Below are 16046 nucleotides of genomic sequence, written 5' to 3'. Positions count from 1 at the left end.
CACAACAGGTGGAGGGCAGGCACTAGCAAAGCCAGAGGGATGAACAACTTAGGTGAGTGTGCGGAGGACAAGGGGCGGCTGGATGTGGCTGAGGTTATGAGAGCAGGTCAGACAGGGCCTTGCTGAGCACAGCCCAGAGTTTGAACTTTTCAGCACAGTGGGAAGATCTTGGAGGGTTTTCAGCAGGAGAGTCTCACCACCTGCCTTAAGCTTTAGAAAGAGCTCTGTGGCCGTGGGTGGAGAATGGGTTGGAGGGTGAACACTGGAAGACAGAGTCCAGCGAGGAGGCCCCTGCAGCTGCCAGGTGAAGCAGGGCATGGGCTAGACGGGGGACAGGGAAGACCCGAGGTGAGATGTATGTGGAGGGGCTAGCCCCAGGTGAACGTCCCACATCGAGGGCTCATGGGGACCTGGAGTGGAGAGCCGGGTGGGGATGGGTGCCGGGAGCAGGGTTCTGGCTGAGGCCGAGAAGAGGCGATTGTGAGCGTCCCAGTTGGCTCTCAAGCCCCAGATGAGGCCAGCTGCAGGCCCCACGTGACCACTGTTTGTCTGTTTTGGGGGTTGGCTTCCTTGTTTCAAATAAAGTCTAATGAGGCCATTGTTTTGTCACAAAGCCTCAGCTTAAAAATAGTCTAGGTGCAAGGGCCAGTTTTTTTAATTAGTGTTTTAATGGGCCAGGACTTGGCCACATGCCCTCAGGGAAATGCCATTCTTGGACCCGGGGGTGATGACGGAGAATAAAGACTTATCTTCAGGTATCGGGGGTCCCAAATCCCTTCTCCCACTGCCTCAGCTCAGAAACCATAAGCTGCCGGAAGAATCAGCCCCTCATAGAACGGGCCCCTCATCTCTGTCCAGGTGGGGCCCCCTGCTTGCCCAGCTCCAGGGACGGGGAGCTCACTCACTACCAAGGCAGCTTGTTGTATTATAGGATAGTCCTGAACGTGAGAATGTGCTTCCTTCAGTAGAATTGGAGTTTATCTCCTGGGCCCTCCTCGTACCCCAAATACACATGCCTTCAGCCTCTCTGGGGTCACAGAACACTGCACCTTCTGCCTTATTTACTTATTCATTCATTTTGTTTTCAAGAAAGTCACTTCATTTTCCTAAGCATCATTTTTTCATCCATCAGACAGGAGTAATCAGACCTATCTTACAGGTTAGCTGGTTAGTTAGCGAGTGTATTGGTAATCAGACCTACCCTACGGGTAAGTTAGCGAGTGTATATGCTGGATTTCAGCCTTAAGAAACCAAAAGCAGACTTTCGAGCATAGGTCTGTGGCAAATATGCCGGGTCTGGGGACGCAAAGACAAATGACGCACAGTCCACTCCCAGTGGACTGTGGGCCAGTGGGCCAGTGGGAGAGACCAGTGAGCAAGAGGGGAGAGGAGCACCCGCCAGGGAGCACGACGGGGGCATCTAGCATAGCCTGGGAGCTGTTGCTCCTGAGAGGCTGCAAGGAGGTGACTTCTCACCCAAGACCTGAGGGGGTTGTTGTCCAGAAGAAGGGGGCAATTCCAGAATGGGCGAGTGTGAGGGACGAGTGAGTCTGCTCTAAACTAAACCTGTGTGTCCATGGCCGGGCCTGCTGTGCCCCCGCAGGAACCCCCAGGCCCACCACCCTGGACCGTTCTCATCAAATGCAGGTGACACCCAGACTCTTCCTTGGTCATCTGCTTAAATAACTTCAGACTTAGAAGTTGCAAAACTTGTGTAAGGAGTTTTTATATAGCGTTCACCCAGGTTCCTCAAGGGTTTTCTCCCCCGTTTCCTGCTTCATCCTACACACATGCACACATATGGGTATATTATATTAACACTTCTCTCAATCATTTGAGAATAAATTGTACACGTTATCTGTTTACCCCTGAGTACTTCGGCATGCATTTCCTTAAACAAGGATATTCTCTTACATAACCACAAAGCATCGATCAAAATCAGGAAATTAACAGTGATACAATATCATTATCTAATCTACATTTCTTATTCAAATTTCACCCATTGTCCCACTAACGCTCTTTCTCGCAAAAGAAAAACACGTTTTTTTTTTTTCCGATCCAGAATGTAATTCGGGATCCCCTGTTACATTCAGTTGGCATTTCTTAAACTGAAAAAGTCTACCACCTTTGTTTTTTAAGACCTTGACATTTTTCAAGAGCATAGGCCAGTTGTTTTGAAAAATGTCCCTCAGTCTGGGTTCCTGGATTGTTTTAAACAGCGTTTCTGGCTGTGATTGGCCGCCATTTTGCTCCATCAGAAGAGCTTGGGCTGCTAAAAGGCAGGCCATTGCTAGGCCCCAGCCCAGACTTCTTGCATCAGAATGTTTGAAATGGGACTGGATGTCAGCTTTTGCTCTGGCACCCTCCCTGATTCTCTTGTGCACCGCTGGTTTAAAGCTTTCTCCTTCTGGAGACGCAGTTAAGGTTCTCTGTGCTCGAGGCCTCCAGGCCGGTGCTACCTGGCATGGTCCTTGTAAACTCTACTGTGCATGTCTACAGTGGAGCTCCCTGGGCGCCCTGGGTCAGTGCGGGTCTTTACATCCAGAGGGGCTGGCACAAGAGGTGGGGCTAATCCCTGAGGCTCCAACAGAAAAGAGTCAGAAGCCCTTGATGTTCCTGCCATGGATTTTTCCTGATCACCCTCTGGCCTTAACTCTACCTGGTCTTAGACCTTTGCTTGGTGTCTCTGCCCAAGGAAGCCACGATGGTGTCCAGCCCCATGACTTGTAGTTAGTTGTGTGGCTCTGGGGAAATTGCTATCCCTGTCTGAGCCTCAGGATACTACTCATCTACAAATGGAAAGAATGACCTGTGCCTTTTTGCAGTGTGGCAGTGGGGAGGAAACCGCATCCCTTGAGAAAGTGCTGGGCAGGTAGAACATTTGCAGGAAACGTGGCTACCTTTTCTTGTCCCTAAATTTCTGCATTTCGTGGAACTACAGTGGAGAGTATAGTCGGCATGGCCTCCAGCCACAGCACCTTTGAACGTGTCCACAGTCCCCCTGGCAAGCCGCAGTCAGGGACTGAGCATGGTGGAGGTGCTGGTGCCTGGACGATGCTCCAGTGGGACTCCTCTAATGACAGCCGCTGACCTGGGGCTCTTCCAGGCTCGGCCAACACCGTCTCCGTGCAGCCCCACTGCCTGAGGCTCTTCCTACCGGGGCCCCCTTTGCTCTCCCTTCTTGCACAGGTGCCGACATCGTGGCCTGAGTGTCCCCACCTGCTCCTGCCCTTCCTCCCCTGTGTCATTCAAAGGCATTTATCCCTGCAAATCTCTTGCACTTCTAATTCTGTCTTGGCGTCTGCTTCTTTTCAGACCTGAATTGACCCAGACCTCAAGGAAAACACCAACAAATCCTCTTGAAAACATCAGGCGAAAGAAACCTCCGGTGATCACGTCGCTGGAGCCCCCGGTTTCTTCTTAGACGGTGTTCTGATATTATTAGAACTCTCCATTGTGCTTGAGCTGCTCACCCATGTACCCGGTAGCATTTTTTTCATACAAGAAGACTTTCCTCTGAGACCATATGCATCGTCCTTAATTGTATGTGCATCATAATGAGACGTTCTTGTCAGTAAACTGTCCTCCTCCACATTAGCAAGCCCATGTGGCTTTGTGATTAAAAAAAAATACAGTTTCGGGGCGCCTGGGTGGCGCAGTCGGTTAAGCGTCCGACTTCAGCCAGGTCACGATCTCGCAGTCCGTGAGTTTGAGCCCCGCGTCAGGCTCTGGGCTGATGGCTCAGAGCCTGGAGCCTGTTTCCGATTCTGTGTCTCCCTCTCTCTCTGCCCCTCCCCCGTTCATGCTCTGTCTCTCTCTGTCCCAAAAATAAATAAACGTTGAAAAAAAAAATACAGTTTATTATGTATTTGCTATTATAAAAAGTGACGACCGCGTCTGCAGTACAGACTGGAGGTGCCACATACGGGAGGGAAGGCACAGGTACGCAGAGTGAAAATGGGGAAGGGACCCCAAGGCTGGGGCGCTTCATGGGGTGTCCTGAGGTTAAATGAGAAAGTGCTTGGGAGGCTGTGGGCACAGGACCTCGTACTTAGCACTCATGATCATCGTCACTGCTGTGCGACCACCAGGGCACCAACACCCGATCCGGCAGCATCTCAGGTGGCCTTGCCACAGCTCAGTGAGCCTGAGGGGTGTCCCAGGGAAGGTTCTACGAGGTTCGTGAAAGGAACGGTTTGTGGGGACAGGGAAGGAATACCCCACTGGCACTACTGTGGGGTCTCGGAGAGCCAGTCGTCAGAATGACGTGATCTGCACGTGGATAGGTTCCAGGTGCTGCTCTAAGTACTTGACATGCAGTAAGTCATTAATCCTCAACTCTGTGAGGAAGGTGCAGCTCCCACATTCCCACCTGAGTGAGGGCTTAGACCAGCCCAGAATGGGAAGAGGGGGTGCCTGGAAATGGTTTTTTGATTTTAACTCAACACTCATGTCAAACTATAAAAGAGCTGAAGCTGGAGAAGCCAGGAACTGGAACACAGGCAATCAAGAAGAAGACTTCTTTGGGAGAAGATACCTACACCTACACATCTACACCTGCACCTACACGAATACACCTACACATCTACGTCGACACCTGCACATCTATACCCACACATCTATACCTATACATCTACGTCTGCATCTGTACCTGAACATCTACACCTACACCAAACGTATACATCTACACCCATGCATCTACATCTGTGTGTTGTGATTTAGCTGCCCAAGATTTAATGTGTACTTTTAACATAGATAACGATGAGGGAGCGTGGGGCAAGCTGAGGACAAAATACAGGCCGGCACACTTACCCTCCACCCCCTGCCTCGGTAGGAGCTGTGTGATATTCCTCAGACACTCCTGGCTACCCAAGAACAAAGGAAAGGGGTATAAGTGTTTGCCATGGCGATGTGGGAAACTAAGGCAAATGGAAAATTAAATTCCCCTACTGCCTTCAGTCGATTTGACAAGTCCTTGAGACCATCAGAGTGTCCTCCCTCTAAGAGCTCAGCTGCCTCAAGGATGACACTTTTCAGGGGGCACAAGAGAACTTTAGCTTAACATGATTCCAACCTTGAGGACCCCGTAAGTCTATTTCTTGTATCTCAACTGCCCCAACATATATGCTGGCAATCACACTCCAAGCTTATGGCCCCTGATATATATCTGAAGGGTCTCACGACTGAGGTTTTATTAAATGGTAGTAAATGGTGTTTCCTTAGCAACAGCTAGCCCCTCAAGGTCCTGGAAACCTTGCTTCCAAAATTCCTTAGACACTTACTCTATCCCTGACCTCCTCCCAACCTAAGGGTATATAATCAGTTACTCATCACAACCCCAGTGCAGCTCTTTCTGCCCATGGGTTCTGTCCCTGTGCTTTAATAAAACTACCTTTTTGCACCAAACACATCTTCAAGAATTCCTTCTTGGTCGTTGGCTCCGGACTACCCCACCATCACCCCAAAACTTCATCAGATAAGGTGTTAATGTTCTCAATGGATTTAAAAAAAACCCCTACCACAAAAATCAGCTACAAAAACAACATGTCTATGAACTGTAAATTTACAAAACAAATATAAAAGGCCAGAAAACACATGAAAAAAAGACAAGCATCAGTGACAGTCAAACACATATAAACTCAAATATTCAGATATCTTTGGCTATGAAACTGCAAATGATTTTTGAAAATAACAAAGCCTGCTTTGGGGAAGAGTGTGGGAGGACTGTCACTTCTTAATTTGGGGGGAATTAAAACAGACACGATTTTCCCAGAAGGTAATTTAGCACTAGATATGAATGGGTGGGGGGAGGGGTGAAATAGGTGAAGGGGATTAAGAGATACAAACTTCCAATTATAAAATAAATAAGTCACAGGGATAAAAAGTACACCATAGGGAATATAGTCAATAATACTGTAATACACTGACGCTGAGCATTTCTTAATGTATATAATGGCTGAATTCGTATATCGTACACCTGAAATGAATCGAATATTATATTTCAACTATACTTCAATTAAACAGAAAAAAAGAAAGCACGCAGGCCTTAAAAACGGACTTGTGAGTCCTGCGGGTGCAAGTTTTTCTGAAGAAAAAAGAGGATTCCCACACGTGGGACTTCAAGGCCATGAGCTGTTTTCCTGAGGCTTTCGATTTGCTTGAGCCAGGGCTGCGGCCACCCCACATAGAGGCTCGTTCCTCAAAGCAACCTGCGTGGCTTTGATTTTAAAGAGGGGAAACACAAAGTCTGCAGCCAAATGTTTGGTGAACTAATGGAGACGCAGACCCCACCTGAGGCCCCGGACCTGCGAGGGTCCCCGGAGAGACCAACGGGGCATCTGGAAGCGATTTCTCCACGTTACAAGGAGCCCAGAGGAAATCACATAATAATCCACCATCAGGGTGAGCCGCGTACCCAAAATGCCACATTGCTCTGCTTTTGTCTAGACTGTTATCAGCTCAGTGCTGTCGCCCTGGCTACCCCATGCTAATCAGGAGCTCTAATTAGCAGCCACATCTGATTCATCAAAAGGAGGCCTTGCTTATTAAGCAACAGTTCAGGAGACACATCCTTCAAAACCTGGGGCTATGGGTGGGGAGTGGATGCTGATGAAAGCAGTCTTTCTAGGGGAGCATCTCCGAACCATCGCTGTGACAACACTGGCTATTTTGTGCACGCTCATTGTGGGCCAGGCACTGCCCTCTGTGCTTTCCTTGTTTTAACTCACTTCACGTTACTACAATTTTGTGAGGAAACCGAGGCACAAAGAGATGTAAATAATAAGTTCAGAGTCCCATGGAGATTGAGTGGCAGAGCCAAAATGCACATCGAAGGCCATCTGATCTCAAAGCCTGTGACCTTGAGGGTTGTTATGCCGCCATTCCCTGTCCATTCATATTCATTCATTCATTCATTTATTCTCATGTTCTTTGAGCTCTTACTGTCAGACACTGTTCTGGACATTTAGGACACAGCAGTGAACAGAAAAAAAAAAAATCCCTGTCTTCCCAGAGTTTCCTTTAGAGTAGAAGAAGACAGACAAGTTAACAAGCATATGAGTGTTGAGAATAAGAAAAATAAAGCAGGGTTAGGGGACAGAGAGAGACAAGGGAGGATGTTGTTTTAGCTAGCATGGTCAGAGAAGGCTTCTGGGAGGAGGTGACATTTGAGCAGAGACCTGAATGAAGGAAGGAAGACTTAAAGATATTTAGAGGACGAGCAGAGCAGAGCCCCTCCCCCCCATACAGAACCGTGAAAGATTTCTGCCTCTGTGTTCCAAGGCCCTGGGTCTTCGTTTACTCTGCCTCCTCTGTCCCTCTTGCTAAGTCTTTGTCATCTCTCATCTTTGAGCAGGCTTGGGACCATAGCTGGACCAAAGTTCCATGGCTAAGTCATTCTTAGGTTCCCAGCTTAAGTGGCTCCTTCCTCAGCGAGCCATCCTTGTCCTTCCAGGATGAATCAGTCCTTCCAGCCTGCCTCTTTGGTGACCCCACAACTCCCCGAGCATATTCCAAGCACAGGGAATGGCAAGGGCCAAGGTCCTGTGGCAGAAACAAAGTTGCAGAGCTCAGGGGACAGAGATGGCCAAATGCTCTGAATGAAGGGGTGAATGGTCCACACTGAAACTAGAAAGGTAGATAGTGGTCATCAGGTCACAGCATTACAGGTCAGAGCAGGGAGGTGGAACATCCTTCCAAATGCAGTAGGAGAAGCTATTGGAGAGTTTCAAGCAAGGAGATGACAGGATTTATAATTTCTGGAGATCACTCTGGCTACAGAGTGCACTTGTAGAGCGAGTGACGGCGAGGAGACGAGGGGCAGGAGACAAGTTGGGAATCTGTTGCGGTGGTCCAGCTGGGCGATGGTGATGATCTGGGCTGAGTGGAGGCAGCATTCCTGATTTCTACCCCTGGGTCTGTCTAACAGTAGCCCCACCCTGGACTGTCCCACCTTGTCCCAGACACCTCTAGTTCCTCTGCTCTCCTTATCGCACCACAGCACAAAGGACTTGCACTAGAAACGGACCAAATGGGCACGACTGTTCAGAGACTCGTGTCAGGGAAGGACCTCAGAGGGTTATTTGAAGAGATAGTGGCTTTCTCTGGGGTTGGGGTGGGGGGGGGGGGGCTTTGTCATGTTTGTCTGCCCAGCATCTATTCCCACCTTCTTCCATTAGGGACCCACTTCCCTCCTCCCCCATTCTCAGTTCACATGCTTGGGCACAACTCATCCATCCCCCAGCTCGAGAGGTGGCCGGGGTGACCCAAGCCCACCACCAGTCAGTCCCTTCCATCATCGGCCACACTGATCGATTAGGAGACAGGCCTGCAATCTAGGCTCAACGGGACTCAGTCCCAGGACTGTGACAGAAGTTTTGGGGATGAGAATCTCACTTCATAGTGTGGTCGCCAATTTGGTAGGATGTTAGCCTGAAGCTTCTGGAAGCCTTTTCTCACTCCCCCATTAGCAACAGGAACAGTCGGAAGGTAAAGCTTGGGCAGAGAAAAGCAGACAGGTGGAGACATGGATTCCCGATGCCATCCTTTGAGCACCTGGATCCAGCTGTGCCTGAAGCAAGAGCCCCTGGAAATTTTTATGAGTCAACAAATTCTCTTTTATGCCTAAGACAATTTGAGTGTCAGTTTCCTAAGGAGGTTGTAAAAGCTCTGAGTATTTAAGAAGAGGCCGTGTGGCTTTTCTTTGGATACTTGCTACGTAAAGGGTGGGAGGGGTCCATCAACAATACCTGAGGGTTTCTTGGAAATGCAGAGTCCGGCCTTACCCCAGACCTATGGAATCAGCACCTGCATTTTGACAGGGTCTCCTAGGTGATTTGTATGCACATTGCAGTCAGAGAAACAAGTCCCCGAAAGCAGTCCAAACGTCAGTAGAACCAGGTGACCTTTAAGATTCTGCCCGGTCCTGGGCCCTCTGACCTGTTTCTGTCTTCCCTCTGAGCTGATGACAGAGCAGCTGAGGAGGAAGCACCCCTGTGTGGGGGCAGAAGGGGCGGTGCAAAAAAATCACTGTGGCCGTATTTGACTGGTGACGTTCACATTTTGGATTTTCTTTTCTTCTGTTTGTGCTTTAAATGCTTAGGGCTAAGGGATGCAGGGCCAGGAAGGGCATGGAAAGGAGAGTGGGCAGGAGAAGTAGCCAGAGAAAGAAATGATGAGAGCAGCTGGGACGCAGCCCTGGGAGGGAAGTGACTTCCTTAACGGAACCCTCCATCTGCTCTCCTGAGGGAGAGACACATTCTTTTTTGTGATGCCCGGAACAAAATCCCGGCTGTTGTTTTTTGGGAAAGCAGAGGGGCCTTCTCCTACCTCCTTCAGAGACCGGCGTGGGGGGAGGAGGGGGAGGTTTGGGGGATGGGGAGGTGAGGCTGGCGGTGTCCTGTGGGCTTGGCAGGTAGTAGGCGCTCATAAACGTTAGCCAAGAGACACAACAATTAAATGCCACGCGTGATCCTGGATCAGACAGGAATTGCCATAAAGGGCACTATTGCAGAAATTGGATATGGACTGTAGGTGAGGTAATCGTATTGCAACAGTGTGAAATTTCTCGAACTTGATAAACGTATTGTGATTATGTAAGGGGCTGTCCTTTTTCAGAGGAGACATGATTGTGTTTAAAGACAAATAGGGTCCAACTGTCCACAGTTCACTCTCAAACGGCTTAGCACAATCATCATTGTATGATTCTGATTATGATGTGTGTGTGTGTGTGTGTGTGTGTGCGTATGAGAGGGAGAGAGAGAGAAAAATTAAGGGAGGCCGTATTATATGCTCTACTTGCTTAAGCTAAAACCACGTTTCCCCAAATCCCCTTCCACATATGGTTCAGAGTAAGAACTGGTTAGAAGCAACATTTGCCAAGATTTAGAAGGCAGGAGTGGAGCGGGAGCCATCACTTCTCTGAAGGCCTCCAGAGTCAGAGGCTGTGAGAGCTGGAAGTGCTCACGGAAGAGCTGGAGGGAGCTGGCTTATCCTTGCTGTCCCTTGGCCTGGGCCCTGCTGACCAGCGGCATGAGGCTGTCCATCACACATCCAGAGCTGGAAGCTCTGTGGAGGCACTGGCCTTCCCCAGGGCAGTACTTTACCCGCAGGTTCCAGGGAAGAAGGCAAACGCAGGGCCCCTGTGTTCAACGAACTGGAAAAAAGCCAATAAAGGTACTAGAATATAAGGCTTTTCCTTCCTTCCGTGGTCTTTCTCTTGACTAGTCGTGGTGTTTTAGAATTTGCTACTTTATATCCTTCTAAGTAAAGGAAAATTCAAAATCTAAATCTTCAGCAGACAATCTACTGTTCATCTTCATACTCTGCAAATGCCAATGAAAGAGCACGTAACTTCTATGTGAATTACAGACTACGTATTTCAGAACTGGTACGCGCACGTGCATTTCATTCTTTCCAGAACAGGAGAAACTGACACAAAACAGAGGTGTTTCGATTTCACTTCCTGAGGTTTTCACATGCTGCCCATACCCCCAACTTCTGCTTTCTGATTGGGGAAAGAATGGGGTGCCGTATCTTTCCCTTCCCTTCCATGCCATCGTTTTCAGGGCGAGCGGTTGGCTCATATGAGGAAGTGACTGAAGTAAGGAAGCATATGATGGGATGCTGAGTGTTTCCTAGAGCCCTGCTGTCTTCCTTCTGGGTGGGAGGCAGCTTGCAGTTTAACAGAGAGTTGTGGCCTCTCAGAGCCCTGCTTACGAGTGAAAAAACCTCCCTTATGTAGCTCAGAGTCACTTTTTATTCACTCATTCCAGGGTTTTGGGAAGCCCAGCTGTATCTTTCCAGAGTTTTGAGCCCACATCTCTCTCCCTGTTGGGGAAAAAAAGTTTTGTGTGTATGTGTTGCTGTTCCAGTGAACAAGGCTCTTGTATCCGCAACCCAAAGAACTGAAGGTCTGCCATCGTATATCATAGAACCTTTATTATTTTTCCTCTAAATTCTTAGAAACGTACATAACGCCCGTGCTCTAGTTATGACACCATTTATAGACATTTAAAATGCATCTTCATTTATAAATATTTTACATTTGGTCCATAGAACAGATAATTTTTCTAAATAATAGTGTAATTTTTTTTAAAACAGGCTCTGTATATAGTTTGAATATGTATATATTACATATATTTTTTTATATAGAGATAGATTTACTTGATGTTCTGAGAATAAATCCTTATTGCAAAAAAAGCATATATGATAATACAATATCTTCTCCCCCAGGGCAAATACTAAAAAAAGGTACACATATTCACAGTTCTCACAGAAATTGTACGACACGGAATATTGTGCTATATAAGTTGGTTTGGATGGAAATCAGTTAGGGGATTTCTTGCCAAACATCTCAATTAGATTTGCTTACAAACATTAAGTACACTGCATTTATCTTGGAAAGACTTGGTCTTAGTTTCACATTGAAGGACAAAGAGAATGTCAGAAGTCTTCCTGCCCTTATTCTAAAGGAATTCACACAGGCTGGGGAGGTGGGACCATGAGACACAGTGAAGGGTTCCTTTCATCCTAAACCCTACAATGTAACAACACGTAAGCATCTTGATCATGGATTCACCAGTTGGCATGTGGGATGCCTTAGCAATGAGACTATTTTACAGATGACCTCAGGAAAAGGTCTGAGATTCCCTACACGTTACCAAGTAAGACCCTATATACCACGCGCGAGGATGAACGTATAGGTGTGTGCCTTTCTACGTGTACACGTACTTTTTGTTTTCTCTACAAGGATGTGCTTAATATTCTGAGGGTCATACCTTATTGCGAGAATTGGTATGCTGGTCACTGTCGGATGAGAATGACAAGAGATTAAAAAACCCACGGTCACAGTTAATTCACCATAATTATTAAGGATTAGTCGTAAAACACGATTTGTGAGCTAACTAGCTAAGGAGCTACGGGGCACAACATACAGTTTGCTACATGGGAACCCATCTTCCTGGCAAATGAGAAACGCTGAGTCACCGGAACTTGCAAGAAAGTGTCTTTGCCAGATTTGCTGTCCACCAGCACCAGCACCACCACCACCAACACGGAGCCCAGTTCCGGAAAGAAACAAATAGTACTTCTCGACGAAGTAGTTTAATCTTGGAAGCACTTTGGGGGGGGGGGGGGGGCGGATGGGGGTGGTCTGGGTTAACACTAGCTCCTCAGTTAGTGGGCTGGGGAGCTTTTCCTGGCAGTGAGGGGATTCCCGCTGAGGAATATGAATGAAGAAGGCAGCATTTTGACTAGGGGCGGCAGTGAGGACACAGCAGAAAGGGGAGCCAGAAAGAGAACCGCATCCATTTTGACTCAAGGACAGACGAACCTTCGCCTTGATTCCTCCGCACCTGATCTGCGTTCCGTAAAATGGGGCAGCCTCAGAGAAACTGGGGCTCCTGATTAGGGAATTTCCCCAGAGGGACCTCAGGCCCCCAGAATGGCAATAAAACAATCAATTGTGCTTGTGGCAGTTTTCCAAGGAGGGAGCGAGGGAGAGCTGGGCCGTCTGGAATGATGGCTGTTGGGCCAGGTGCAATCAGAATGGCCTGGCGGGAAGGGGGCAGGGAAGGACGCTCCACAGATTGCTGGAGATGCAGCTCAGGGAACAAGGATGGAGGTCCTCGGGTTGGGGGGGGGGTTGTTTTGTCCAGCTGCCTCGGGAAGGATAGACAAAAAAATGAAAGTAAGAGCTCCGCAGGCTCCCTGCTTCGTACGAGTGAGCTCTCCCTGGAAATCCCCATTATACGAAATGCCCTTTTCGTGTGTACAGAGCAGCGTTCTGACGGAACCGAACTCCTGCGAAGTCCGAGATAAGAGTCGTGGGTTTCGGCAGTAAGAGAACAGTCAGGAACATGACTAAGAGCCTCGAGGTGGGTGGCCACACCACACCACACTCTTGGGCAGGATGAAAAGGATTTACCACACAGTCACAAAGGCTGATTGCTTGATGCTTATGGGGCCCGATTAAAAAGGTCACCAGCCTACAGGTGCTGGAGCCGTGGGGTATCTCTGCCCCTGGCGGGGCCCACCGGGGGTGTGACTGTCCCCCACCTCCCCTCTCTCTGCATGGTGATGATGTCTGGACTCGCCGTCACTCGAGGTAGGTTGAGACAGACGGTATCTTCAGACAGCAAGCGGTGGTCACGTTCAGCCAGGTCGGGGGGTGAGAGTGTCGGGTCGGGGAGCCGCCAGACGCCCCTAGATGTAGGCCTCTTTGCTGGCTGAGCCGCTGGCCTGGGGCTGCTCCGGGCCGTTCTCGGGGCGGACGATGTCTTCGCTGGGCTGGATCATGACCTGGATGCGCTGCGGGCGCCGGAGAGAATTTGGGCTGTGGGGGGAGGAAGACCGGCAGCTCCCTTCCCCCACCCCCCTTTCAGTTCTGTCCTGCCTGCCTGTTCTGCCTTCAGAGTGCCCCCAGACTCCAGCCTCACCCCCACATCCTCCATACTCTCCCATGTTCCTACCTGGGCCGAGTGGCATCTGTCACATTTGGGTTATTGTAATAGCTCCCGGCTGACCCTCTCCCTGCCGCTCCTGCCCTCCCCACCACTTACTCCACTCCAGCCACACTGGCCTCCTCACTGCTCCTCAGGCACGCCAAACATACACCTGCCTCAGGGCCTTTGCACTCGCCCTGTCTGATACATCCTTCCTCTCAGATAATTAGACAGCTCAATCTCTACCTCCTTAGGTCTTGGCTCAGTGTTACCTTCTCAGCAAGGCCTTGCTCAGCACTCCCTAAAACCCCTTTCTACTTTATTTTTCTCCACAGTACTCATCCTCATCTAACACATTTTTATTTTGTTAATTGTTGGTCTTCTTCTACTAGAATGTAAGCCCCAGGAGGGTGGGATTTTTGCCTATTTTTCTCATGGCAAAATGTGTCTCTAGCACTGATAATACTGTCACATAGTAGGTGTTCAATATGTATTTCCTGAATGGATGTCCCACTACCTTCTCTACACATATTCCCCGAAATCCTGTCCCTTCAGATAACGCACTGTCTTCAGAGATGCCCACCTCTGGGCCTCTGCACACAGGCTGAGCTCCCCTCCTCAAATGCACTGCCTTTGCCTCTCTGCCACTCCAAGACCTGGCCGCCTTTGGGCACTCAGCAGAGGATTATGGAAAATGAAAGCATTGGGCCTGGAGTTGGAAGAAGGGGCTGTAAGCCTCAGCTCCTCTAATGACTTAATGACTTACTGCAAGGGGTGGGTAAGTATTTTATCCCACCTGATCTCAGTTTCTCCCTCTGTGAAAGGAGGAGCCTGGCCCAGGGGCTACACACAAACCTCCACCTTGTCCTCCTTAGGCCGCAGACCATAGAGCTCCCTCTTCTGGCTCTGATTGGTCTGGAAGGTCCATCTTGGTAGAAATAAGGTTGAGAACCACTGATCCCAGGCCCTCCACATTCTGATTATCCACCTCTCCTCAGTGAAATCTCAGCGTGCAGTTACTCCATCAATGTCTCTAGCACTTGGGTACTTGCAACATGGCCTTGTTTCACTTGAGAAGTCCATATAATTTAACAAAGAGCTGGTATGGGCCTAGAATGTGCTAGTAGGCCCCTGCTGAGGGCAGCATGCTTTACATTATCTTTCCTCGAGGGTAAGACCATGTTTTGTCTTTATCAAGCCCACAAAAGAGGTCTAGAGTAAGCCCTCAATACATCCGACCCTACCCTTCACCTGTTTCAAACCTTTGAGGCTCCCCTCTGCCCTCAGGATAAAATCCAAAGTTCTTGTCCTAATTTTCAAAGCCCTTCATGAGCCTGACCTTCTTACATGCCCAACCTCATCTCTTATCATCCCCTCTGCACCCCTCTCTACCATTCAGTCACAGTGCTCTGCCTTCAGTTCACCATATGCAGTTTATACCCCTAGGCCTTTGCAAATGTTTCCTTTCCATCCCCTTCTAGAAACATTCTTTCTGTGCTTCTACTTTTACCGCTGGCTCATCCTTAGGCACCTTCTTAGCTATCTCCTCTTTCAAGAAGCCTTTCTTAACCCTCCCCAGCCCAGGCAGGGCTAACCCACCTCCTTGATTTACCCAAATCATGGTACTTCTAACACCCTATTGTCATTGGATATTGGCCTGTCTGTATCCTAACTAGACTGTGAGCTCTGCAAGGGTAGGGGGCTGTGCCCAGCACAGCAGGGTAAGGGGACTAGCAATCTAAAGGGTGCAGAAGGGGCTTACCTGCTTCAGAGAGCCCTTTAAGGTGAGGAACATGTAGGCCATGTAACCAGGGATGAGGACCATGGAAGACAGAGCCATGAGCCAGCCCACGCCCTGGCCCCACTTGGGGAAAACGTAGTTCCCCATGGTGAGAGGAGTCATCTGCACAGCGCTGAAAATGAACACGCCCTGCGGAGGGTGGAGGAGAGGGGATGGTGCACAGTCAGTCACCCAGATTGGACAATCAAGGCCTCTTTCTAGACCCTGAAGCTGATAGGTCCATTGACCACCTCCTTCGCCGTGAGGTTGACCCTCATAAGGGCCCAGTATCTTGGGAATCCTGCACCCAAGGCCACTGCTGGTACATAAGACATCTTTGTATAGAATATAAAAAGGCACCCACTTCGGGAAGGACCAATAGCCAAAGGTTCCCTCTCTGTGAGAACCAGCAGAAAATGGCAGTCCTTCCAGGAGGACCAGTTTGAAGTTGGTGCCCTCTCTGGGAGGACCCTTCCTCCAAGATAAGCAGCTTGGCAAGCAGAATGAGGACTGGAAATCAGCCTCTGGCCGGCCATCAGCCAAGTGTCTTTGTGCAGGACACAACATACAGAGTGGCCTAGCCCCCACCCCAAGGACTGGGGCAGCCCTCCTAGGCCTGCTCATGCCTCAGCTTCCTCCTGCCTAAGGCAATGAAGGATGCTGAGAATAAGAGGCCTCCCGTGGTTTGAGCTTCCGAATCGGGCCCGCCTGGTTTGAACGCAGTACCAACTAGCTGGGTGATGCTGGCAGGCTGAGCCTGGGTCCCTCAGCGGTAAAGCAGGGACAAGAATGCCTATTTTGCCGAGGTTTGTGAGGATGGTGTA

The 16046-nt window shown here is 49.3% G+C and overlaps 1 protein-coding gene across 1 annotated transcript in view; it reads right to left on the bottom strand.

Moving 5' to 3' along the window:
* Positions 1-11676: 11676 nt before the first annotated feature.
* SLC6A1 (solute carrier family 6 member 1) overlaps positions 11677-16046 on the bottom strand; it is a 42498-nt gene continuing 38128 nt past the window's right edge. Inside the window, exons 15-16 of the mRNA XM_030307408.1 lie at positions 15205-15372; positions 11677-13308 (exon numbers count right to left, since the gene is read on the bottom strand). Of these exons, the coding sequence (XP_030163268.1) occupies positions 13204-13308; positions 15205-15372 (273 nt within the window). The 3' untranslated portion in view covers positions 11677-13203. The remainder of the gene's footprint in view (positions 13309-15204; positions 15373-16046) is intronic.

This window comes from Lynx canadensis, chromosome A2 (genome assembly GCF_007474595.2).
Source record: "Lynx canadensis isolate LIC74 chromosome A2, mLynCan4.pri.v2, whole genome shotgun sequence".
In the NCBI taxonomy this organism is placed as follows: Eukaryota; Metazoa; Chordata; class Mammalia; order Carnivora; family Felidae; genus Lynx; species Lynx canadensis.
This window is presented reverse-complemented; position numbering and strand designations above follow the sequence as displayed.